Genomic DNA, 27,620 nt, shown 5'->3' with positions numbered 1-27,620 from the left:
CGCTGGAGCAGAATGTTGCTGCTGTCATTTGGTTCTGTGTAAAAATGCATAGGAGGTGTAAAGAAGGGACTTTGTAGCGCCCTTATAGTGTGATCTCTGTGTAAAAAGGCTAATGCCACTGCTGGCATATGGTCACTGTAATAAGCCCCTTCAACATACACACAAAGACTTAAATTCTATTGTGCTCTGATGACGATTTCTATCCATTCTCTGTGTTGCAGTGCCCCCTCAGATAGTAGTTCGGCCACGGGACCAGATCACAGCTCCGGGTCGCACCGTCACCTTCCTCTGTGGCACCAAAGGAAATCCTCCGCCAGCTGTCTTTTGGCAAAAAGAAGGCAGTCAGGTAAGACACTTCTTGTGACTTGTATTAAAGTCAGCTCTGGAACTGACACAGCTTCTGCCCTCTGAGGCATCCATCAAGGTCTCATGGTCAATTTGCGACTGACAGTTGGTGTATTGGAGCAAGCAGTTTGAGTGGCAGGGTGGCCTGGTGGTTAACACGGCTTCCACTTGTGATAGGAGGTTCTGTACTATCACATAAATAGGAGTTAGAATAGTGAAGCCATGGGGAATGAGGAAATTTTACAAATGGGCACATCACAGGAATATACTGCATATAGCCATATATATTGTTCAACTTTTAATAGATTAGATGGTGGTTGTCAGCTGTTCCAGTTGTGTTTTTTTTTGTTTAGTTAAGGTAATGTCGGGGCTCTGATACGTCTTCACCTACTGACATGGTGCATGAAGAAGGGAGTCATAGAAGCATCAAAGCTCAAGCAACACTATAGTGTAGAACACCTTTATTATTGAAGTGTTTGAACCCCAACACAAAAAATACATCCAACGTTAGACACATCCCTTACCTCACAGCCAGTACAGAAATTTGATTGGTCTAAAACCACATGATCATATACTAAACTCCTTCATGATTCACCAATTGGCTTCTGTGTTTATCATTGTTCATATGTCATTGCTTTATGTTCCTTTCATATTTATTCTATTTAGATGTGTTTGGTTGGAAATACCTGTACCATTTAGATCATCAAAGCTTTAAGTTGGTAATATTAATACATGTAAAAATCGTAGATATGTTACATACTGTATTGCCAGGAATGTGAGTTTCCTTACTGGCAGTTTTACAGACTGACTTGGAACAAAAAAAATATAGTTTCTATTTATAAACACTGTTTTGAGGTCTTATTTCTCACATTGGACTGAAGTCAACCAGCTCAAAGAGAAATATTTCCAAGAGCTCTCTTTCAGTATTATCATAATGCCAATATTCACTATGTTTATAAACAGCTTACCATGCAGAGATATTCCTTTTCAGTGTTGGGAAATGCTACTCTGTTTATCAGTCTGTTTTGATGTGAGTTGTTGAGTGTTGGAGATGTCGGCCATTGTTATTTCTGCCTTCTCTCCAGTATAATGGAGCTAGAAGGCACTCGGCTTGTGGTGCTCAAAGCGCCAAAAAAAACATTTGAAAGACTCAACAGCAGTGTCTCTTTCATGTCTCAATCGTGATCCAGTTATTCAAGACAATCTACAGACCTTGTTGTAATGGACAAGAGGCTTGTGACAGCGTGAGATGTAAACATAAATGGCATCCTCCTCGGCTGAGCTGTAATATTAGTTAGCTCAGAGGTGCTAGTTGAGCTAGCAGTAGATGCATGCTTTCTTTTGCACAGTGATGCGGTTGGCGGGTGTAGTTCAGAAGAAAGTAAACACATCTGTGAAAATAATGTGTGTGTGACATTCTTCTAGATATGATATGTGACATGCTTCATACATCACATGCGTCATGAAAAACATGGGCTCCAGTGCCTGGTTTGAAAGCAGTTTTTCCAAATGAAGTTTGCCTTGGAAATGATTCTAAAATGTACCAAAATACAGCTCAAAACAAGTTCAGATCCATCTTGAAAGTTTAAAGTTACCCATCCGGAGGGATGTGTTGTGTTTCCTGTTCAGTTTAGTTTGAAGGAAACAAGCACAGCTCAAAATCTGCTTCCACTAAAATAGATAAAGGCGGTGTTCAGGTCGGGTGGCACAGTGGTGTGGTGGTTAGCACTGTCGCCTCACAGCAATAGGGTTGCCGGTTCGATCCCGGGTGTGGGAGCCCTTCTGTGCGGAGTTTGCATGTTCTCCCCGTGTCAGCGTGGGTTCTCTCCGGGCACTCCGGCTTCCTCCCACAGTCCAAAGACGTGCAGATTGGGGACTAGGTTAATTGGTGACTCTAAATTGTCCGTAGGTGTGAATGTGAGTGTGAATGGTTGTTTGTCTCTATGTGTCAGCCCTGCGATAGTCTGGCGACCTGTCCAGGGTGTACCCTGCCTCTCGCCCGATGTCAGCTGGGATAGGCTCCAGCCCCCCCGCGACCCTCAAGAGGATGAAGCGGTTAGAAGATGGATGGATGGATGGATGGTGTTCAGGTCAACATTAACAGCACAGCATGAGAAAGCACATCCCTCTTATTTATTTCTATGGGACCGCTGCATCATCATAATGAGAGTGCTGACTCAAGCACTCAAGTGAAAAGAAACAAAAAGCAGGATTTGTCTAGCAATAATTTTAAAACCAAGCTTCAACTTTTGCTACAAAGTAATGTAATGTATATAACTATTTTAGCTGATTCCACCCACTTTTAATAATTCAATCAAATCCCCATATTTACCCAAACAAAAAAGAGCCCTACAGAAAACTTCTTATGATGTTATGATGCTGGTTCAAGCTAGTTTCTCCACATGCCAATCTGACACACATACTTGAGAGAAAGAGAGACTGCATCTCTTCTTACTGTCATGTTCTTGACTATCATCCTTCGCTTGTATCACTCTGTGTTGTAGTTTAGTGCCGGGGTGACTCATACACACACACACACACACACACACACACACACTCGCACAACCACGCATTCATACACACCTCATTTTCCCATCATCCACACGGGCTATTATTCACCAAAGCGTGAGTCTGCACAGGCTCCTGTGTGTGTGTGTGTGTGTGTGTGTGTGTGTGTGTGTGTGTGTGTGTGTGTGTGTGTGTGTGCGTACGTGCATAAGTATGAGTGTGAGAAAGGCAAGTGTATGATAAGCATTGCAGCCTGTTGGAATGCACTGAAAGGCCCGATGAGAGAGCGTGGGTGCTTGCAGCATGGCTCCCAGGTACAGATTAGAGGGGGAAGATTTAGATTGGAGGAGGCCTGCAGAATGTGTGTGTGGGAGAGGGAGAACAAGAGTGGAGGAGAGAGATAAAGAGGAGAAAGCATGGAGAAAGAGGGGGAGGAGAGGAAGTACGTGGGTAGCATGTTGGGAATGTTGGCTGCCTTTTAGTGAAATACCCAGGGAATATAGTCATTTTCATACTAACAAATGAAAAGGGGGAAAGTGGAGAAGATCAGGGATAAAAATTGGGGAGACAATACTTTTGGTGACATTCTTCTGTAACAGCTGAGTCTCTGCATTATGTAGAGGTAAGTAAAGAAAAGAGTAACAGGCACAACACATCAATTGTTATTTTTGATTTCTTAATGCAGAGTGCACACTGATAACCAAGACCGAATATTATTTTTTAGCGAAAATAATTTTTTCAATGTTGTTATATACAGTAGATCCTTTGCTGCCCTTGTCTTTTAATGGAAAAAACAGTCAGTACGTTTACATACCAGTGTTGATTTTGACAGGTATTTTATATTTAGTCTTAGTCTTGAGACGGAAATGCTTTTTAGTTTTAGTCACATTCTAGTCTTTTTATCCTTCATAGTTTCAGTCTACTGTAGTTTTAGTAGACGGAAATTCAAAATGTTTTAGTTCCATTTTAGTCAACTTTTAGTCATTATGTTTTCATTATATTTTATTTAATCTTTAAAACTAATCTAGTTAGGCTAATTCATGTATCAGAAACTAGAATCAAGGTGACAGGTTGTATACAATTTATATTGAGATATTTTTTCCCACAACTACAAACTTTACTGCACACTAACAAACTGTCATTTCTCCAGCAGTTTTTGACAGGTTTAATTGGTGATTTACGAGCACACACTTAATGATCATCATTTGAAAAGTTCAACATCTCTCTGTTTACGCTCTCAAAAACTTTGACACCACAAAAAAATAATCTGAGACAACTAAGATTTGTACCCAGGTTCACTGTAAACGCTGACTCATCGATCTCACTGTTAGAAGCAGAGAAATAATTAAAGTCTGCTTAAAAGGCTGCTTGCTCCGCTGCCGTTCAGCGGCTAACAAGCGGAGCCAACAGCCACCGCTGCAACTAACAAACTACACAAATCCATTCAACAGCTCCACCATCCACAGTCAGACACACATGGCTGATTATTTACTGCTGAATTACAGTTTACAGCTGGCATCAATGGCCATTTAATTGGACGACTGTTCTTGTCCCAGTATACAAGCACAGGAGGGAAATTAATTGGACCTTTTTCCGGTTGACCTATTACGTCACACAAGTTAGCTGCAGTTAGTTAGTGGCAAACTGGTACCATGGTGGACAATTTATAGCTCTTTACATTTTGTCCGTCCAAAAATGCACAGCTCTGGATGTAGATTTCGGCATGATGTTACAGGCTTCTTCTTCTGTTACTTATTTAATGCTATTCAACTTCAAGGTCAAAGCCCGGGGGTGGAAACTGTGGAGCATGTGCGGGGCGTCTAGACCAGTTTGGGTCCAATTGACTGTATACATGCAGGAGGAATTTGACTTCCAATCACATCTGGGTGTGTTAGTCCGACTTGGAGAAATTCAAGTAAAAGTCTGGTTTCAGTCGGACTAGCACAAGTAAATGATTCTCTCTAATGTCATATAAACATGCATCTGGTCATCCTCTCTGCTGCTTATGCTCCATTATTTCCCCAACATCCTATCTCTTTTCCATGCCCTTGATTATGCTTTTTTTTTTCATATTGTGTGCTTATTGTGCCTTTCTTAGTTTGAGGACACACAGAGTCATATGCAGTTTCAAGGTCTGCCATTTGAACGACAGGCCATAGTTCATTTGTTCATGGTCTATTGCTGCTCCCACAAGTTTTGTCTGGCTAACAAAAGCTCTTATCCTTGAACATTCAAGAGCCACATTTATGAGTTAATTCTGTGTATGGCTTCAAAATTCAAATTCTTAATAAAGCTGTAAGTGGAACAGCTTCAGTCTGGCATTGAGTTTTGTGAAGAAGCTTGAGGGTTCTGTTCTTTCAATATCATCTTACTGAGTAAAAGCACAAGAAATGAATGCCCCAAGTTCACATAAATCAGTGATGAATAACAAACTTAATTGTGAGTTTTAGAGTGAGTCACTGATCAGGAGGAAACCAAATGAAGAGACTAATCTGCATAATGTTTGTCTTCTCCAGATCTTGCTGTTCCCAATCCAGGAGCCATCACAGTCAGGTCGTTTCTCTGTGTCACTGAGTGGTGAGCTGACCATCGCCAATGTCCAAGTCGAAGACTCTGGCTATTACATTTGCCAGGCTATCAGTGTGGCCGGCAGCATCCTCACTAAAGCCCTGCTGGAGGTGGAAAGTGGTGAGTGTACACAGACAGAGTGTGGCATTACAGTAACCTGATTACACAAAATAAAGAGTGACTGCAAGAGAAATTAACAGCGATCACATTAAAGATTCAATTAGCTACAATATTTATGGAGAGTAAGAACATACTTCACTGCGTTTATGTTTTGTCTCTGTTTGTGGTCTGTCTTTACCTGGAGTCGATGTCACTTGGCTTTTGGCGTCCACTGTTAAATTTCAAACAGCTGTTAAAAATTTGCTCAAGATCTGAATGCAGGTTGGTTCAAATGCGAAGTGCCTCACAGAGATTGAGAGTGTCTTTTTATTTAGGAGTGTCTAGACCAAGACTGCAGTTACTTCTTGACACCATAAGTCTGCCCTTGTCTTTCTGTCGATCAGCTGCACTGCCAAAATGACACTCCTTGCGAGTAATTTTCTTACAGACCCTGTCTGAAAATTGCCAACAAATGTGCATCTTTAAACTGTATCGAAATATACAATATGGCCTCTATTAGGCAGATTGTTAGGGGCCGGGCTGCTAATTGCCTCCTCCTCCTCCTCCTCCTCCTCCTCCTCCTCCTCCTCCTCCTCCTCCACACTCCTCCACACTCCTCCACACTCCTTCTCCATATTTTTCTCCTGCACCTCCTCCTCCTCCTTCTTCTTCTTCTTCTTCTTCTTCTTCTTTTCTGCACCTTCTTTTTCTTTTCATCCTCCTCCTCCTTCTTCTGCTGCCTCTACTTCTTCCTTTTCTCCTCCTCTTCTTCTTTCCTGTTTTGTCTTTTTCTGCTATCCCTCCTCCCCCTCCTCCGCCTCCTCCTTCTTCTTTCTCTGCCTCTTCTTCTCCTTCGAGCTAATAGTCCTGATGGTGCCACTGCAGCAAACATCTGAAGTCATTACACCTCCTATCTCCTTTCATATTTTTTGCTCTTTTGACACCAAACTTACTATACTCCTCCTCAGACTGTCAAGATCCAGCCAGATTTTTAAAATATCAAAAGCACACAGTTTCCACACAGTCCACAGTGCATCAAATTCTTCTCACTAGTTAACATTGTTAATAGCTACTGCAGATTCTAGCTACACAAATATCCAGTGTTCTTCTTCTTCTTTGAAAAAAAAGATGTCATGATAGAAGTGTGGTAAATGTCAGAATTATATCTTAAAACTGAATTTTTGACAAATATTTGAATTCTATCCTCATGTAAACTATTGCATTTGATGAAAATTAGAGCATCTTCAAGCATTGGTTTGTCACTTCAGGAGCAATCATTTTTTCGTAAAAACAAATTAGAGACACATGATTTCTAAGATATTTTAAGAGGTTTTTTATAGTTTATGTCTGGGCAGTTCTACTGACGGACCCTCCTGTGCTCTCATTTATATTTCTCCTTTTCCTTTTTCATCTTTCTGCTTTTCCTGCTCCTTCTTCCTCCTCAGACTGCTCAGCAGTCTACAGACTCAGACTACACAGCAGTCATCATTTTTTACTGGTCTTAAGAAGACAGCACTGAACTAAATGACACATTGATATTGACATTTTTTGGTATTTGTGTGGGAGAAATATTTCTGTTAAAACTTAAATCAATAAAAAATAACATTAGCATTTGCTGCTGCAATGTAGGTACCCTCAGCTGGCAGCAATTTTTTTGTCAAACTCTCTGCTGTAAACTGGATGAAGTCAGAGACAAATAAGACTTATGAAAAGGCACTATGCATGTGTTTAATGTTGAAAAAAATATGTTCCTTATCTAAGCATCAACACCAAATCTTTGGTACTTTTTAAGTGTAACATTTTCAGCTTCATATTTGATCAATAATTTCTTACAGTCTGTTGATTTAACCTCCATCTCCTCCTCATATATGCACTGATATAAACCCAGAAACTCTTCAAACCTGTCTCAAATTAACATATTCTTCCCCTAAATGAGCATGATGTAATCAAAACGGACAACTGGTGATAGTTGTATGTAAATAACCCCGCTGCAACATATGCTCCCTCCCTGCATCCCCATTCAGGGACTAAACAGGGATTTTGTTCAGCTCTGTCTACTGACTTTTCACACTTTCGGTTAGCTTCAGTTAGCTGATGCTATCAGAGCTTTCCACAGCACAGAATACTGATGAGCATATGCTCCACATCTGCAGGCAAATGTCAAATGGTAGGTTGAGTGAAACGTTCTATTTTTGCTCAGTCATTGCGTGGCCAGGGCTTTGTGAGCGCCAGTTGCCATCGCAGGAAAGAAAAGAAAGGAAAAGTTTGAGTTAGAGTCTTCTTTCCACAGGCAGTTATGAATGTACAGGAATTCACTTGACTTGTCCAAACTGAGTATAACTCTGTGAGTTGGCAACACTTACATCACTGTGTTTACGTTTAAGATTCAACTTACAGACATATAGACATGAAGCACAGCCTTATATGTTCATGAGTTTCTTTGTGATGACTGTGAAGGCTGCAGGCTCGCAAGGGTCAAGTGAAAGCAGGCTTCCTCTATAGGAGCCTTATTCAGTGGCTATGTCTAGATGATTTACAAGCTGTAATTGTAGCTGTATGGAAAATAGGGATGTGCATGTGAATAAAAGTGTCCATTCCAGTTTTTATCCCCTTGATGTGAAGCCCAGTGGTGCAGCTAACAAAGCATGCAACATATATTCATTTATTTTTACATTTTCTCAAGCTAATAAAAGAACTCGTAAAATTTTCTTACAGTCAACTTAATAACAACCCAGCTAAGCTGAGTGCAAATACACCCTCAGTGTTTTGCCAAGGATTAGCATTAGCATTAATTTGTCTGGTACCAAAATGTGTGTATTGTGTTGTATCCTGGCACACACACACTCACTGCAGTCCCATGTCGAAGTATCAAATACAACTTGAAGATAGATAGATATTTAAATGGTTAATAACCAGGTAATTAAGGTATTGAAGCCATTAATAGCTTATTAACTACACATGATAGACATAGACTGTATAAAGAAATGGATGTAGCCAACATAATATCACCCATTGTCTTGTGGACTCCCATTTTGTAGCCTGGAGTTTGGTATGCTGGCCATCACCATCTTGGATTTTTGGAGCCAAAAGTTACCATATTTGGACAAAAGGATGGAAATAACCCTGTCGCTAGCCGCCAACTTAGTTAGCACAGTGCATTTACATTTGCTATGCATCCAGTCTGTGGGCTCACAAAAATTAGGCTGCACATGGATGTCTGCCTCGGGGTCTGTGCACACCCTTGCAGACATTGGTGGATGATGAAATTTTACATTTTGCGGACCAAAGCAAACACTCAAGGACACGAGGATGCAGAAGCTATGAATTGGCCCGTAGAGGGTGTTTTTTTTTATTACAACCAAATGCTGAACAAGACATTTTTAGGCGATCAAAATGTTAAAATGAACTTTAATGAACTGAAAACACACTGAAACAGCAACAGCTAGCTTATGGCGAGGCATATGGCAAGCACGTATATACATATTCACTCATTTTGTTGTCAGTCATGTTAGAAAAGGTTTGATTAAGCAATATTACTCTAACAAGAACAACTACTTAATCGGGTTAGTTAGAATGATCCACAACAGTTGGTATGAGAAACTGACCCGTTTATTGTTAACAGGGTTAAATAAACAAACTTTAAACTTGAACATTAACATTAAATAAAAAATATAGCTGGTTTGCTTTGGCTGCTTTGGCCCCTTAATAAATAGAAAATGAATCAACACAAGAAATCTTTAAAATGTCTAACATTGAAATTAAAATAGCAGCAAGACTCCACACACTTGTGCTTTGGCCCCCTAATAAATAAAAAATAGATTAACACCACAAGACATTGTTGACATTTAACAAACAATGCAGCCTTTCCTTTTCAGTTATTTTAGTAGTGTTTTTGTAGTCCATCCATGGCTCCAATTTCACTAATTGTGCCCAAAACAATGCCGTCAGTGCTCTTTACTTAAACAGTAAGAGTGTAAACCAAATAAAAATATCACTCTCAAAAAACCAGAGCAGAAAACAAATAGTCAGTTAACTAAATTGACCGCGACTCTTCCTACCCTCCGTGTATCTGCCCTCTGCATGCTGGCCTGGTGGATTGATAGTAAGAGCTGGAGCGGATCACTGGAATTGACTGCTTGAATCGCGGAGCGCTGGGCTGGCCGGAAAACCTGGCACGGACTCCATGAAAAAATGGATCGGAGTTCATGGATCGGCATTTTTCCATGCAGTCCGATCCGATGCCGATGCCCGATGCCGTTTTTTGCTAATATCGGCGGCCGATACCGATCCGAATATCGGATCGGGACATCCCTAACTTTAAGCCTTAGTATACATTAACACTGCTGAGTTACATAAATTTTATCCAAGTACAGTTGTCATGGATGTTGAAATTAGCTATAGTCACTGAAACCATTTTTTAAAGTAGTAAGTAGACATTTATGTTTCCGCTGTAAAGTTGGGCATTTTAACACGAGAGTCTATGGGGATTAACTCGCTCCTGAAGGCAGTGTCAAGTGGCCATTAGAGGAACTGTAGTTTTTGGCACTTCTGTTGGCTTCAGTATTCACCCCAGGAGGTTGCTGTGGTGATAGGGAGTACATGTTTTGGTTTCTGGTCATGATTGTACCCCACAAACACACGGATGACTCAATTGTCCACCAATACTATATTCCAAATAATTTATGTTTACTCAAAGGTGTAAATTTTGTTGAAAATGCACTTTCAAGTATAATATTAAATACTGTATTCATGGAGGTGCTGTTCAATTTTCTGTCACGAGATCCATCACTCTGACAGAAGGTAAATGTATCAACATATTCCTGACGGAGATAAATCTATGTCATCAATTTGCATGCTAAACTGGGTTAGGACCAGAGAGAGGTGGAGTTGAGAGCTTCTGGGAGTGGATGCCCTCTTATAGTGACATCTTACAACTCACTTGGCAGGGCAGGCTGGGATTTTACAAGCAAACATTAAGATTTGTAACCCAAAAAGCAAACTGTTGACTTCCTGTGTCTTTCCCTGTAAATATGGTCTCCAGGACAATGATAACAAAAATTACAAATTACCAGTTATGAAAATGCCCGAAACACATCAAACATATTAACCAGGTCTGATTGTTGAACATGTAATGGATTTAAATGTAAGAGTGAGATGTAATATTTCCATTTAGCTCATGATTAAAATTTAGTTCCTGAAGTGTTGAGTGGACTGGAAAGGATGTTGTGGATTTTGTGTAAGCCAAAATGTCTGCACAGTGTTTATAACATTCTGCAGGTTTCAGCATAGCCTCAGCATCTTATCTTATATTAATGCTGTTGTTCAAGATATTTGGACATGACTTTGTTTTAGCAGGGAATAAAATACCACAGTGAGAGTAGCTGATTATCATTTGGATAATATGGATGGATAGCATTCCCTTAACACTGTGAGGTACAAACTCTAAATACTGGAGCTTAAATGCTGTCAGAACAAAAGGATCATAAGATTTAAGTAAAAAAAAATAATCTGAATTCTCTGAGGACAAGAGGGGATTTCAGTTATGGCCTTGTATCTCAAACCACTTAATTCTCTGTCCCAACAGCACCTTCGGACCGCGTCCCACCCATCATCCGCCAGGGACCAGCCAATTCCACTTTAGCTCCTGGTTCCACCACTCAGTTGCACTGCCACATCATGGGCAACCCCATCCCCAGCATCCAATGGGAGAAAGACGGACAGAGGATCCTGGGAAACGATGGTCGAATCAGCTTGATGGAAAATGGCACCTTCCAAATCACCAACCTCCAGGTATTTGATTTCCACATAAACAAATAAACTGCAGACACAGATTATGAACAGGAAATGGAAAACTTTTAATTTGTCATTTTGCCTTTAAATTCACAGCTTTCTGTGATGACCTTCAACTAATTTTAATTCATTGTATATTTATTACTACTTCTCATTCCATCACACCACAGTGAACTCATTAAAATGTATTCACAGTCTATTTGCACATCAAACATGACGCCGTTCACACGAGATAAAGATATTCCACATGATAAAACACCAGTTTTAATTACAGGGAAAGAAGGAAGCACTTAAACAGAGGACATTTTTACCGTTGACTCAAATGATGAGTTTTTATGAGAGTAGGAGAGGCGGGGAATGTAGCAAAACCGCATCTGTGAGGCGTGATCGTCATGATAATGAGCGTACGAGGCCATTAGCAGTCGTTAGCATCGTCTTACTCCGTGCTAATGAAATCCATTCTGCCCAGAATTCCCTCCTGGGTATGAAGCAGCACCTGAGGTCACCGCAGCCTCTGTGAGACTCGAGGAGGCTCACACATTAATTGATTGTGGGTTCTCAATGATTAACGATCGCTGAGACTTGTAATTAAATCCTCAATACATCACTGCGTGTGAGGAGTGGATGAATGAGAGAGGGAGATAGAGATGGAGGAGCACACGGTAGAGTGAGAGGAGAGGATAGACGGAGACATACTCAGAGGGAGTCAGAAGCCTAAAGTACATTTTTATGCTGCATTCATGTCATGTAGGAATAAAAGAGAGTGACTTGACAGCTAAGAGCACAAACTTGGAAGTGCTCATGCTTTGGAACCCATTTGAAGTTGTCACACTCTGTGTTGAAGTTCTCTGTAGACTTTGGCTCCGTTTGATCAGACTCTACACAGTGAGGAGACATGCCCTCAGTGATGGTGGTGTTTTTGATTTTATTGTTTTACAGCAGACATAACAACACATGGTATTTATGGCTTTGGATTTCAGAGGTGAGATCACAAAATTACTTGTAGAAATCATTTGTTTGTTTACTTGTTGTTTAGTTTCTGTCTTGTCATTGATGTTGGGGTTGGACACTAGAGTCCATCGTTAAAACAAAGAATCAAGTCCCACAATTACACTAACACTACAGTTGCATTGCATTTCAGATAGTCAAGACAAGTCATAAACTGTTTCTCTCCATTTACCTTAGGCTGTATTGATGGTAGAAAACACAACTATGGCTTTGTTTCTACCAAGCAATCCGCTTCAGTTCAGTTTAGTTCGTTGTGCATTAGAAGAGTTATTTTTGTGTTTCCATTGTAAAAATTTGGCCATGTTACCTACAGAACCATTTCATTCCATCCTGTTTTTGCGCTACCCCTCTGTTGAGGTACCTAATATACTGATCCAACACTAAAAGGTGAAGCTAGTAACGCTGTAGTCTGTTGATTGGTCAAGCAAAAATCATCATTCTTGCTTACCAAAAACTCAAATAAACCCCAAACCTGCTATTTTTAAATATCCCATCGATTGTGGCAGAGACTCTTAACATTCCAACTTGCTCTTTTATGTTCTGAAAATGTCAGCGTGCCACCCCATTCCATTGGGTGTCTGGCTGTCTGCGAGGCATCACCATTGTCTACCCCTCGCTCCTCCACAGCTCCGTCCAAATATGATCTCCTCTGGCCTCAAAAATCCAAGATTTCGACAGCCATACTGCCAAACAATAGGGTTAAAATAAGGAGTCCATGAACCAATAGGTAAAGTAAGATGTGTGGTAGCTACATCCATTGTTTTTACAGACTATGCTTCTGGCAGCAGAGTCTTTTGTTCCAGCTGCACCAGAGAAGTCTGGCCTGTGACCCAGCAAAGCATCCGGGCGTTCAAACCATTTGTTGGTCAGCCCATCTGAGCGGCTTCTGTTGTTATGGATTGTAATTTCCTAAATAATACTGATTGTTTTTTATGTAGCCTTTCTCAGCACTGTTTCACAGTGTGACATATGTTAAGCTTAACTTGCAGAAGATTTTCGCGACACCTTGTCATTTCAGGTCAACATTTCCAACTCCCACTTGATTTCATCTTTGGCATAATTGCTTAATAAGGTCTTGGCTTCATTGTGGGTTCATCTTTCGTGGGCTTTCTTCTGTACCTCTATACTGATGTGTCGATGTTGATGCATAAATAACAACAAAAATAGATAAAAATAGATGATATGTAATGTCACTGTGGCTACGTCCATTATTTTTTTTACAGACTGTGGTCATAAACCAAATTTTTCTGACTTATTCTAAAAAGATGAATGTTTCTGTTTTTGTCTTCAAGGATAATCTTGGTTTATCACAACTTGGATCTTACTTTTGTAGTTTTTTTTTATCAGTTGTAATAACGTGCGCACTGAGTGAATTGTTGACATCTGGCAACATTGCTAAAAAGCAGTCTAATGGGTGAAAAAACAGGGACAGTCAGACAACCAGGCAGACTTGAAACATGGTGACTGCAACTGGTGCCAAAGCTACAAATGTAGAAATAAACTGAAAATTTATTTTAAACTAGGAGACCTAATGTACTATGGTATTAACGCCTGAAAACATAAATGTAGACACTCATTTTCATATGAGTTTATTGATTATCTAATGATATCAGTCAGTCTGGCTGGTGTCGTGACAAATTGATAATAATGAAATGTTTCCCAAATTCTCGTAAGTGAAAATCTTTCATTTTCCCCAAGATACTTTAACATTTAACATATTTATTAATCTCTAAATGTTAGTTCTGCTATGAATGAACCCCAAAGTCAAAATCAAAAGTGTAAAACACAAACTTTAATCATTGAGCACAATCTCACTCTGAGAACAAAACAAAATCAGCATTCATAAAACACATGTAACCCTGAAATAGTCAGTATAAATAAGTCAATTTCATCAGGGCCCCTGGAGGGGGACAGATGGTCTGTTTGTTCCTCGTACCCTGGCAGTGAGGAGATGCCATTACCCTGGGACCTCTGCCAGACACACACCACCACCGTCCCTCACCGCTGCCAAGACGTCCCGGACAGACGGGAAGTGTGTCTGTGTCTGTGTGTGGTGCTGGTGGGGGGGTTAAAAGAGGTTTGTGCTGCCATCCTGCTAAATGGTTGATGTGGGCATGGGGTGGGGGCTGTGTACGGGTATGGCAAAGTAAAGACAAGAAGGGAGTGGGACAGTTGGGAAACAGAGGAACCCAAACAAAGCCTGAGGAGTGTGAGAAAGACTACATGGACAAGCGAAAACAGATTACTGGGAGTAATCAGGTTAAAGCAGGAAATCGAGTTCATGTGTTGACTTTAAATCCCAGTGTACACGTGTTATAGACTGTAATTACATTTCCCTTCTGCACCCTCCTAAAAAAAGGTCTGATATCATTATCAACCTTCTGTCTGCTCTTGTGCAGCAGGCTGATACCCATGCTAACTGGGTAGTTAGCAGGTGGTGGACAAAGACGGAGAAAAAAAAGCTCAGATCACTGTTTGATTGGCAGATCATTTCAGGGAAGTGCAGTGAAGAAATATCCCAAATTTCAAGATAAAATCAAACTATGATAAATAAATGATAGTCCCTCTAGATAGAGCTCCTCTCTCCTGCCTCCCTCCCTCCTCTTCTCCTCTTTTTTTCTCGCCTAATCCATTTTTTCAGCAATCTGTTTCGCACAGCGCCCAGAGCTGCCTGCCTTGATTAATAGTCAGGTGTCCCGGCTGTTTACCCCACCCGCCCTCCGTGCCGATTCCCCATCCACCGATCAAACGCCACCATCTGGGGACTCGCTTTTTACCCCTTCAGACAGACAAACCATCAGCTGGCCTACAGGTCAACTCAAGGTCAGGGCCTATAGAAAGAGTGGAGGAGCAGCGAGGGATGTTGTATAGGATGGAGAGTCACCTGTCCCGGGTCCTGCCGGACGCTCTGACAAGCCACTTAGGCTTGAGTAATTCTTCTGTCAGCTTTACTGATGAGACGGCCCAGACGTGTACGTGTACGTGCACACCACTCAGCTAGGCATTAGTCATGATAGGCTCTGCCTGGCACATCCCCTGCATAATGTATAAGGTTTTCAATTGGAGTAATATGGGCTGTGTTCACAGAATAAGTGAATAAGGGAAGGCTGATTGTGTTTGCGGTGGATTGGGTCTGCATGTAAATTGATGAACTACAGAGGACTGAAACCTCTTGCCGCAAAACAGATGAAAAACTAATTAAAATTCCCCAACACTCCCACACACATACCTGTACACACACACACAAGCACAGTGCAACAGGAGAACAATTTAGAGAGCTAGCAGCCCTCCCAGGTGCACTTAACATTAAAATACAGTTGGTCCTTTGCTCTCACAATGTGACTGTAAATGGAGCCCAATTCATAATTTATCTAGTTTTACAGCTGCTCTCTGGAGTTTATATTGTAAACAAACGTGTTTTTTGTTTCTCACCAGAACACAGTGTAGTCCCTAAGACCTTGGCAAATTGTTGAACGCATTTCATACCTCATAAAACCTTTGCAGAGCCTTTATCCGTGAATGTTTGGAAACTCGCATTGTTCTCGTCTTGCCGTCTCTTTCGTCTTTACTGCCTCTTTTACTCGTGCACTGCTGCTATCTTGTTTGGTGCATTAAGGCCACCAGTAGTTGACATGCACAACTGCCCTTTGCACTCAACATGAATTTGCAGTCACAGACTTGTGGCATGAATGTGCGTCCTTGTGCGAGAGCTGGTCAATAATACAAGGGCACCTCCATTTAAACAATGCTACAGCACCACTAACGGTCAAAAATTCTGCATTTACATTTACATTTAGGACTTAAAGGTGAAACCTGTACATTAAAAGTAATTTAAGAAATTTTAGTCAGTAAGACAGTCACTTTCTCACCCAAACACTCTTTGAGGCTAACCAAACATGTCAAATCTATTTCCTCTCAATCAATCATATGTTTTCACTTATCAAAAAAAAGAAAAGAATCAGTCAGTCAAAGGAGTACATCACATAAGACAATGCTTGTGCATTGCTACATTTCTTGGCATGTTAGCTGGCATCAGACTAAAAACAGTCCTGCTTTGAACAAAAATGCAAGCGGATTTGGTGGTGGCGTTTTGTGTTGGGTAACAGTGAGGTGATGAAATAATAATCCAGCTAGAGCAATAGATGAGTTTTAAACAGCTGTTTGTATCTTTTAATTTTATCCTCTGTTGCGATGTCCATGAGGCAAACAGTTGAAATGAAGCATTCATTTTAAGTAATGTAGAAGGAATGAACACCTGCACATATTTGATGGACGACTTTGCATTGCATTGCATCAAAATACACATGGGCCTGGATCAACTTTCTTGTGGGTCAACCCAGCCTTTTTTGCCCGAACATTCTCTGCCGGCACACATTTGAATAGTTAAGGATGGACCTTTTTTTTTTTTTACAGTATCAGTTTATTGAAGTTGATGCATGTAAACATATTGAACGTTTTGAGTTTTGATACTTTCTTAAAATATGGTGTCAGTGTCTTCTTGACACTGTTATAGTACATGCATGTTTGACAGCGAGGGCTACCCAGCCCCACAAAAAATATCCTAAATACATCCCCAGTCATCATGTATATGTTTACATATTTACAGATAAAATATTCATTTTAATGTTCTGGTTCAGCATACCACTTGTATGTAGGCAGGCCATGTAAGGTCAGTACAGGGGACCAGAAATATCAGTTCTTTGAATCTGCAAGTAGCAGACATCCTGGTTACCTTTGTGCCCTCGTGCTGCATTCATGTGGTGTCGGAATACTAAGAAAAATAAGTACCTAATCATATTTCATGGCTCACCTGATCCGTTCCCTTTGCTCTTTGTTATCAAAGTGTTGTTTAAACGCTCTGAGCAGTAGGAGTGTGCCATATATCTCATTCACGATTATACCGGTATAATTTTTAATAGAGCATGAAAAATTTATATCAGGATTCTCGCAGTATTTCGACTTGTAGACATAATGATGTCATACTGTTATGCACGGCAACAACAAGCATGGCTGAAAGCGAAATTATTTGTGACTCTGCGGTGGTTCCAAAACGAGGAGCAGCTTCAGTAGTGTGGAATAAACTGTGGCATCCTGAATGTTTTATCAACAGCCCTGGACTTCTAAGACTCTTTTAGTGACTTACCGCTCAGAGGGAACTCATTCAGCAGCTCCTCTGGCAGCAGCACAGCGTCTCCCTCTCCTCTTTTGCCATTGTAAATGAGAGTTGGTGATTTTGTCATAAACCTTTGGTAATGCTAACAGATGTGATGTTCACAGCTTGACAAAAAACTACATACATGTGAATGCGCAATAGTCATGGTAACATAACAGCCTGTCAAGGGTTACAGCATGATGATTAGAAGATACATGGCAGGGCATATCGGTCCAGGTTGAAAAAAAACAACTCATTCATTTAGGATTTTGCTAAAAGAGAAGGAAATCACCTGTTGATTTACATAAATAGATCCAAGGGTACATTTTTTTTTTTTTTGTATTTGGAAACTCATTTTTGTTTAAATTTTACTGAATATTTGAAGGCAAACTGTTAGGTTGACATGTAAATTTTGTTACAATTCTGTATTCTTGAATCATTTTTCTTCTTTTTTTCTTTTTTGATAATTTGTCATATCATTAAGAATATCCTTGTTGCAAAAATAACATGAGATATCGTGATATTATTATAGGGCCATATTGCCCACTCCTACTGAGCAATAAAATACAACACATTGTCTTTTTGTGTCCATGTTGATTCCACATTACAACTTAACAGCTCATGCACACCTAAGTCAGAAGAACCACCTTCCAAGGAGCACATGAATGCACCATTGGCCTTGGCTGTTGGAGGTCTAGACTTGACAGGCATTCAGTTGCTTCTTGTTCACTCCCTGGAGCAGGTAGCCTGAGCACTCCCCTGCAAGAACACAGAGTGGGAAAAGGCTGGGCTTGATGAGCACTCAGATGTTTGACTGGCTGACCAGTACACACTGGACACTAAAAAGAATTGTTCAAAAAGATTGGTTTGTTCAATTTTGCCCATCATAACTTTAAAATGAATGAGGGGGGCTATGTTTTTTTACACAGTGCTGTTGTCTTTCTGAACCCGCCCAATAAAATATTGCTTCATGGTAGTCCTAGTTGTCAAAAAGCCGCAGGGTAGCTTTAAATAAGACGCCAACCTATTCAACATGCCATCGAAAGATTGCCTGCATTTATTCAATCCAGAGCAGGGTAAGCACTACAGTTTTTTTCACATCTGCCTTGGCAATTGGACTGCTTGATAATCTTCTGATGTCCTTTGTCTTCCAACGCCCATTTATAGTTACACAACATCCTAAATTGTGGATAAACTGAAACTGAAAATGAAAGAGAGTGAAAAGACAGAAACAAAGAAAGACAAAAAGAATGATGTGGAGCGGTGGAGCAACAGAAACACGTTCAGAGGCACTGCTCCTGTTAGCTGTTACTACCTCACTGTCACATTCCCCAGTGTGGAGACCCCCAACATCTCCCTCTGTTGTAAGCAATTTCACAGACCGTCTAGCTTTTGGCTTGCCTCCCCAAAAATTTGATAGCCAGCATTCACACTCACACACACACACACACACACACACACACACACACGCACACACACACACACACACACACATACCTCTTAATTACATCTGCTCCTAGCCTGTCCAGAATGCTAAGTAGTGGCTGTTGAGTATAAAGACTGGCGCCTCAGAAATTTCTAGACCTCTAGCTGGTCATTAAAATTCTGTCCTTTGATCCTTCCTTTAACTCTCCTCCTGTGCCATGTAGGAATCAGACAGGGAACATAAAAGCCACCAGCTTGACTTCAAATGGGTCCACTGAGAATATATCATTTATTTAAAAAAAATTAAATAACTACAATTGACAAAATGTCTAAAGTAAAAGCAGTTAATTAAAGCAGATGTTAAGGCATGTCTAATGAGAATGCAAATATTCATATGCAGTTAACGATAATTGATGCCCAAGAGAGGCTGTTTTTTAATATAAAAGAAGATTCAGATAAACATTCCCAATTTGTCAGCTGAATGATGTAGTTTGCTTAAAAATATTGGCTGAAATTTGATTACATTTAAATATTATCACAGTGTTACTGATGTATAGATAAAGATATGTCAGAATTATTCACAGCCATGATGTCTTCTCACAGTCAAACTATGGACTAAAATGTGTCATTATATCTGTCCATGCATCAGTAATTCTGTCCTTACTGCCAGCAATGTGTGCTTAGCTTCCATCTTAGATACTTATATGATGTGACTTCCATGCCTGTGGAGGTGAGAGGCTTCTTTCAACCCTCTTCATGCTATAATCATAACAGAAAGTCAGAAAGACAAAAGGTGATGGCTGTTGACAGTGTTAAAGATGCACTTTTTAAACATATTGGCACCAGTGGGAGCTGCGAGCTGCTCTGAACTGATAGCAAAAAGCCAGTCTTACTTTGATGTGAAAGGGTAAAGAGTCACCTGGTCGGCTCTGTGTGAATAACAGCTCTCTGTTCTGCCAGCTCGTCATCCACGCCAACTTCCCTCTGCTCAGTATTCAGAGTACAAACATTCTGGTTTGAGAGATATGACATTTAGTCTCAATCACTGGTAATGGGTACATTAACATAGTATCACGGTCACGCACACACACACACACACACACACACACACACACTCATGAACACACTCACACACTAAACTAATGATACACATTTTACTGTTGCCAGGAAACGGACTCTGGGGTTTACACCTGCCTGGCTTCCAGCTCCAGTGGAGAGACGAGTTGGAGTGGAGTGCTCACAGTCAAAGGTAAATTGTCTCTGCGTGATTTAAATGCATGCAAATGAAAGCTGTATGAAGAATAACAAAACAGAGATAAATTATTAAAAAAAACAGAATCCTGATTATCACTGCTGTATCCGCACTGTTATTCATTTGGCTAACCTTAGAACCATTCCTGTGGAACACTTTTCTGTTTTAATTAACAGCAGTGAAATTATTAGTTGTAGATTTAAGTGTGACTGCAGATAAGAACATATACACATTTTGCAATCTTTCTTAATGTGTGATTTTACCTTAAAATCACACATTACCATAGACTTGCTTAAATGAAATAAGTGAAGTGAAACACTGCATAGGTCCAAGTGTGCAGAAATCTTTTTATACCACCTTAAATGAAATAAGTAAAAGAGTGTAATGAAAACACTTAACCCCTGTCAGTCCTGAGGATGTTGCTGGCAGGCAGCAGACGGAGTGCTATGGGGAGGAAGTTTGACCAGGAAGTTAGCATTGCCCATTTTTGATTATTGCAGAAAATAAGCTCTGTCACAAGCAAAAAGTTTATGATACTTACATGCTTTGTTCGTCAAGAAAATCGTCATAAATTAACATCATTTTTATGATTTTTGAAATATAAATGCAGTCGCTGGATATAAAAAATTAACTTTTGGCTATAAACAAACTACACTATAGTCGCATGACTTTAAAAGCCAAACCAAAGAACTAGTGGCGACGGAGGTCAGCTGTCATTTCATGTTGCCTCTGTCTCAGCAAAAACTTGCACTTGAACACACCGCAAAGACTACAGCCAACCAGCACGTACATTCTGCACCTGAGTGAGAGAAAATAATCTATATCAACAGGTGGTGGTAGACTGTATTCATCACTGAAAACAGGAAATCAGTTAGCCAGTTAGCACATTAACAACACATGTTGAAAAAACAAATGATATTTACTGTACGCTAATAAACAACAACACAAACAATTATGATCTGTTTCTGCTAAAGAGCTCCATGGCTAAACAAAAAAATGTTACCATATGCAACAAGTTAGTTTCAATTTCACACCTTCTTGACTTTAGCCGATTGTTTGCTTTCCCCACTTCCTTTTCTCTTCACGTAAACTGAACTGAACTACTAATCAGAGTGATTTCTCTCACCACTGGGCTTTGCTGGTTCTGCTGCTGATTCAATACACTGAATTGGCTTAAAAAAAAAACAGACAATGGCCGACGAGGGTGAACCCTGCCGTACACATCACTCACCGACAGCCTGACACTGATAGGATGGCCGACCATTGGCTTTGGATGTCAGGGCCATAATGTCACCACCACAACAAGGCAGTAAAGCCGTGTTCAGTGTGATCACGCTCTGTGGTCTCATTTAGCCACTCATTAGCAACAGCCTCTTTAAAGACCTGTAAAAGCTTCAAAATTCAGGAGGGGTGGGGTATTTACTGACATATTTTACATTGTAGAACAAAATCTAAGCAACTGTAAGCTTGTGTTCACCACAGACCCTATTTCAGGCATCTCACCAAATGCTCATGTACTCAAAAAACCCATATACTTAGGGACAAGGGAACTGGGAATGCGAAAATTCTAACCAATATGCAAGTTTTAGGACTCATTCCTGCAGCTCTCTATATGAATGTATGCATAAACATGAAGCACGTTGTTGACAAAGAGCACTTTTTGGGGATAAATAAAGGTTAAAACATGCTGATGTCTTCACTCAAGATATCATTGTGAGATATAGTCAGCTGCTGCTGCAGCTCAAAGCACACACTGCTTTGTGGGGCTATGTACTTTTATATTTCTTCCACAACCCATCAGGCATTAGTACATAAAATATTTCAGGCGGTAGAGAATTCATTAGTGGCATTAAATGAAGGAGTAAAGACTTAACAAGCTGCTCTGATGACACCTTTATTTGTTATTTGACTGTTAGCGTCGTAATGGTTAATTAAGATCCAATAGTTGTAGTGAAAAGCAAAATTGTAAAGTCTGTTAGAAGTGAGGAAGTCAGCCTGCAGCAGCACTGATGCAAATGTTCAGTCAACATTAGTGGGATTACACAGAGGACATTCTGAAACGTTAATGATAAAGGCGGATGTTGCAGTTCTAATCAAATGTGCACTCCCCTCCTCCCTCCGCTTTTATTTCTCTTCCACCTCTCTCCTGCCTCCGTCTCTGTCTCCTCCTCTGCTCCCTCACCACCCAGAGAGTGCAGACCCATCAGTAGCTCAGGCCACTGAGCCCTTCCAGTTACCAGGTCCACCACACAAACCCATAGTCACAGACGTGTCCAAGAACAGCGTCTCTCTGACCTGGCAGCCCAACGCCCATGAGGGAGGAGCCGCCGTCACCTCCTACATCATTGAAGCCTTCAGGTGAGTTTCACAGAATCTAAGCTCCATCAAAGGCAGGTGCAATGACATGTACGGACACACACTTTCCCTCATTTTCACGGTCATTGACGCTGTATCAGTCAGGGACCCTTTGCTGCTTTTTCTGCAAATCATTTTGTCACAAATCATTCCTCCTCTTAATTTAGAAGTCAAGGCTGTATTCTTCATGTATTGAGTATCCTAAAATTTGACAATTTAACGTGAAAGTATTGGTCTTGGCAGAATAGAAAACCTTTCCATTTTGGGACACTAAGAACCCTCCACTGAATTCCAGACTAATGAAATTCTTTAATGGTTTGCAGTCCTTTAAAGTCGAGCTACAGCATTTATTAATTATGATTAGACCTTGGGAAGAAGAAAAACTCAAACAGAGCAATTTAATGGATATGCACAAGGAATGTACCATTTCATTTCAGTTTTTTTTAGCCAGGTATAGGAGCTTGTCAGTGGATAACATAACTAGTCAAATCGTGCACACAGTTCATAGTGACAGACATGTGGAAGGACTGTTTCTTGTCCTTCATGGCTAGTCTGCAACCTCATGAGCCTGAATGCACCTAAGCAAAAACTTTCAGGTACTGCCACTTGAGAGGAAGTCCACCTTGGATTAATTAGGGGAAAAGTAGATTTAGCCGAGCAGGATGGGTGGCTCCACTGATGGAAGGAGGCCTCCAGATGAAGATAGGCAGCGTTATGGGGAAATGTGTCCTTCCAATTCGATAAAGAAGGGAGCACCGGCAGAGCTTAATCAGATCCAGACGTCCACCGTGGCCCATGGCAGCGGCAGAGCGTTTCCAAGTAACGCAAACTGATTCTTTATAAAACTGCTGAAGGGGGCCGCTGGGATGTTTGCAATAACATTTCCTTGCCTGAGGTGCTAAGGTTTGTTTGTAGGAGCACAGGGAAGAGTAAGAGTTGGGGTGTGTGTGTGTGTGTGTGTGTGTGTGTGTGTGTGTGTGTGTGTGTGTGTGCGTGCATATGCAATGTGTAATAGTGTTCATTTAATGTACAAAGGCAGACTTTCCAGTCTCTTGGTGAGACCGCATTCATTTTCTCTTTTCGGGGGCCACAGCCTTGTATGTGATTGTGTGAACTCCCTCTAAGCATCTCCTCCACAAAGTTACCTTGAATGTAGCCCTGGCACAGGGCAGCACGCACTCATACACACAAGAGATGAGTATTCATGAGTTTTCCTCTTTGGTCTAATTGTGCAGTTCAGCACTGGAGCTAGTTCACCTCACACCCCCCACAGTACCCTTGGGGAAAATCTAAAAGTGTCAAACAAATGGTTGGGGAGGCCTCTGTGACTGCTGCTCTGCCAAGGTGACAGTAAATTCACAAAAAGAAGGGGAGAGACAGGAAGACGGAGGGATGGGGTTGAGGGGTGGTGGGATAATGCATCTGGGGGAGTGCCACAAGGCTAAGAACATGCCCTCATTTCCTGCTGGCAGCTGTGCCTTCTTACAAGCCTCATTACATTATTCATCAGGACAGCAAATTGTATCATTTGGAGATCTTGTAGTGAGCACAAACTTCTCTGTACTGAGTGACTTTGCTCACATCTGCTTTTGTTTACCAGATAAGACATATTAGAGGAAGCCAAAAATAGATCGCGCTATTGCCTGGAGATCTTCTCATGCATTGGTAGCTTCACATCAAATCAGCATCGCAAGGCAGTCCTCGATGCAGTAAGGAACTTTTGCAGACACACGCAGTCTGTAGTGTGCACTCTGTTAGTGGTGAAATGTCACTAAGTGCATTTACTTCTGCTACTAAGTTCAAATTTGAGGTACTTGTACCACTTATAGTATTTTCTGTTTGTGCTATCTCAGAGGCAAATATTGTTCTCCACCTCAACCAACTACAAGACTAAAATTCTGCTTACACAGTAATGCATAAGTAATAATAACGATATGATAATGATATAATAATTATATAATACTATACTATCTACTAGCATAACAGTCTCATATCTGCATTGAATACTTTTACTCTTGATACTAAAGAAACTTTTCACTGCAGGAAAGACGGTCTTTTCATAAAACTGGGTCTCTGCTGTAGAAACACACATGACCAGAGAAACAGAGAAGGGCTGTGGCATTCGCTTTTGAGGTAGAAAACATACAACTACCAGAATGCACTGTGCTGCACCGGGGCCAATTAACACTCCTGTTGATGAATGATGTAATGCAAGTTGCCCATCCAAAACCAATGTTTCGGCCAATATAACAAATGATCTCTTATTACAGTTAAACAGTGGACTAAAATATAATAAACCTGGGGGTACACATTGACAATAAACTGGACTGGGCTAAGAACACTAACGCTCTCTACNGCACCTGTAACATAAATAATTTCCCCTCGGGGATCAATAAAGTATTTCTGATTCTGATTCTGATTCTGAAAATATCTTTTTGGAAACATCTGAGGTGAGAAATCAGCAAGGCAGTAACAGATTCTTGGTTTATATTTGATCAGCGCTGCTTAGTTTTACCGTTTGATCCCAGATTTTTCAGCCTCTGTTTTCACAGTTTAGAAAAGAGTATGATGCCCAATTCCTGTTCTCAAACTCTTGCAACTAAACGAACACTAGAATATGTGTTTGAAAACATTTTCTTCTCAGAACCTTGGTATATATTCGATCAGCAATGCTTAGTTTTATCAATAGGGTGTTAAACGACTTCACCAAACAGTAAAGCTAAGATGACCTAAATACACAGTGGTGAAAGACTGTTACCACGTGCTCCAAACTCACTTCAGCACACCTGTCTTTAATTAAAGGTTCCCAAAATACCCACACTGTTATGATACACAGCTGGTTGAAAGTTGGTGAAGTATCCTCTTCCTGATTATACTGTAAGGATAGGTATAGGCTATATGCTTTAACTCTCCAGCAAATTGGAAACCATTGTAACAATTGTACATGACATACTGTAATTGTCATGTACATAGATTCTGTCACAGGAAACATTTTGATGTGCAGGAGGTTTCAATGTACCAGCGAGCAGCAGCTGTGAAACTCCATGTAAGGCACAATGAAAGCTGACATGCCAAGTTAGTACCTGTGTCGTCTTAGATTACAGCTCACAATATCATACTGCATCTGAAACTGAACATCAGTTTTTCCTTCTATCCTTTCACAGCCAATCAGCAGGCAGCACATGGCAGACTGTAGCCGACATGGTCAGGATGGAAACACACACAATTACCGGCCTTCTCCCCAACACCATCTACCTGTTCATCGTCCGAGCTGTCAACGCCTATGGCCTGAGCGACCCCAGCCCCATCTCTGAGCCTGTCAGAACGCAAGGTCAGTCTGCACCTCTCTCACACCAAATAAAACATGACTCTTATCTGGAATGGTGAAAAACACCACAGCTGTGTGTGTTAATGCATTGGCAGCAGCACTCTGAAGAGAAGTGAATACTTGTGTTTCTCTCAGATGTGAGTCCTACGGGTCAGGGAGTGGACCACAGGCAAGTGCAGAGAGAGCTGGGAGAGGTGGCCGTCCAGCTGCAAGAGCCTGTCACGCTAACAACAGCTTCCATCCGAGTGTCCTGGACTGTGAGTGGCTCTTTGTGGATCTTTTTTTTAGGGAAGCAGACTAAGGGAATGGAGAAATTAACTCTTTCACCCTATCTCCATCTCTGCTCTCTCCCACAATTTTCTAATTTTCCCCTACGTCACCCTCAATTCATCAAGGTTGACCGTCAGTCTCAGTACGTCCAGGGCTACCGTCTCTTCTACCGACCCAGTGGGGGAAATTGGCTCCTCCAGGACATCAACTCCCCCTCCGAACGCAGCACTGTACTCACCAGCCTGCTCAAAGGAACCGAGTACGAGATAAAGATCCGTCCCTATTTCGATGAATTCCAGGGCAAGGACAGCCGAACGTTACTGGTTCGAACCCCAGAAGAGGGTAATAAATCTGGTGACTTCTGAAACACGTCTGCACCTCAAAAAGATTCAAAGAAAACTTCTTTTAATAAACTAATCTAGGTTTGCTTTGACATTGTGGGGCCTTGAAAATAGCTGTTCATTAGCCTGTCTGACACCACATGAATCTCCTAATGTTATCTCATTTTGAGGTTAATTTTATATCCTCCACAATTTGGGTTCATTTATATTGATCCCTATTTTCATTAAATTCAGCCTCTGCACACTGCAATTTTTGCAGCCTGAGGTTCTCAGCAGGTTTATATTAGTTGATCCAGACTCTAGATTAAAAACAAGAGAGAAGACTTTTTTTGCCATCAGCACTTGTAGACTTCGGATCGACCTGCGTGAAGAGCTTAGTCTGGCAAAAAAAAAAAAATTACATTATGAACTTTTTAAAGCATTCAGAACTTTCCTCTCCTGCTACAGCTCACTTTTATGTTTCTTGACTTGTGTTTTATACATCCTCACTTTTATCGCCTTTAGCTATTTGATTTTTCAGTTTAAATGTTTTGGTCTCCCTTGTTAATGATCACTCCAGTCTATAATTATGTTGATGAAATAACATGAATGCTTTTTCCCACCTCTCACAGTCCCCAGCGCCCCACCCAGAGCGGTTACAGTGGTAACAGTGAAGCTAAGCAACAGCTCCAGCATCAGCGTCTCCTGGGAGCCTCCACCCAGCGAGATGCAGAACGGCATCATCCAGGAGTACAGGGTAAACACACCTCAGCTGAGTCATGCCACATGTGTGACACGCAAGCGATGTCACTGTGTCTTAGCTGAAGGCAACAAGCACCAAAACACATAGAAAAAAACACTCCTGCTACAGCACGCAAGGAGCTTCATTTCACACAAATCTTGCACTTCACGTACAAAATGTTAAGAATGCTAAGAATTCCTTAATTAAATTTGTACTAATCAGAAATAAGAAAGCTGCAGGTTATTGGAGGATTCTGGAAAGTCACAAGAGGTTGCACTTCAGTCTCTAGATGACCCTTATATTTTGTTCATTCAGTGAGATAAAATCTTTTCAAGGGGAAAGAAAAATCCTCAGGCTGTTTTTAAGACTTCAAACATAGAGTAGAGCGCACTGGATAGTGGTCAAGTTCAGTGACTACTGTACATTTAACACAGGAATATCAACTGATTCAACTGCTG

The 27,620-nt window shown here is 40.9% G+C and overlaps 1 protein-coding gene across 8 annotated transcripts in view; it reads left to right on the top strand.

Annotated features, from left to right (window-relative positions):
* Positions 1–27,620, top strand: part of robo3 (roundabout, axon guidance receptor, homolog 3 (Drosophila)) — a 210,884-nt gene that overhangs the window by 166,548 nt on the left and 16,716 nt on the right. For all 8 annotated transcript variants that reach the window (XM_050035341.1, XM_050035327.1, XM_050035309.1 and 5 more), the window contains 9 exons: positions 222–346; positions 5,370–5,541; positions 11,105–11,310; positions 20,063–20,144; positions 22,337–22,505; positions 25,667–25,833; positions 25,966–26,087; positions 26,226–26,442; positions 27,053–27,177. In XM_050035341.1, coding sequence (XP_049891298.1) covers positions 222–346; positions 5,370–5,541; positions 11,105–11,310; positions 20,063–20,144; positions 22,337–22,505; positions 25,667–25,833; positions 25,966–26,087; positions 26,226–26,442; positions 27,053–27,177 — 1,385 coding nt within the window. The remainder of the gene's footprint in view (positions 1–221; positions 347–5,369; positions 5,542–11,104; positions 11,311–20,062; positions 20,145–22,336; positions 22,506–25,666; positions 25,834–25,965; positions 26,088–26,225; positions 26,443–27,052; positions 27,178–27,620) is intronic.

Source organism: Epinephelus moara, chromosome 3 (genome assembly GCF_006386435.1).
Source record: "Epinephelus moara isolate mb chromosome 3, YSFRI_EMoa_1.0, whole genome shotgun sequence".
NCBI classification, from domain to species: domain Eukaryota; kingdom Metazoa; phylum Chordata; class Actinopteri; order Perciformes; family Serranidae; genus Epinephelus; species Epinephelus moara.
Note: the sequence above shows the minus strand (reverse complement) of the source record. Positions and strands in the feature narration are given on the sequence as shown.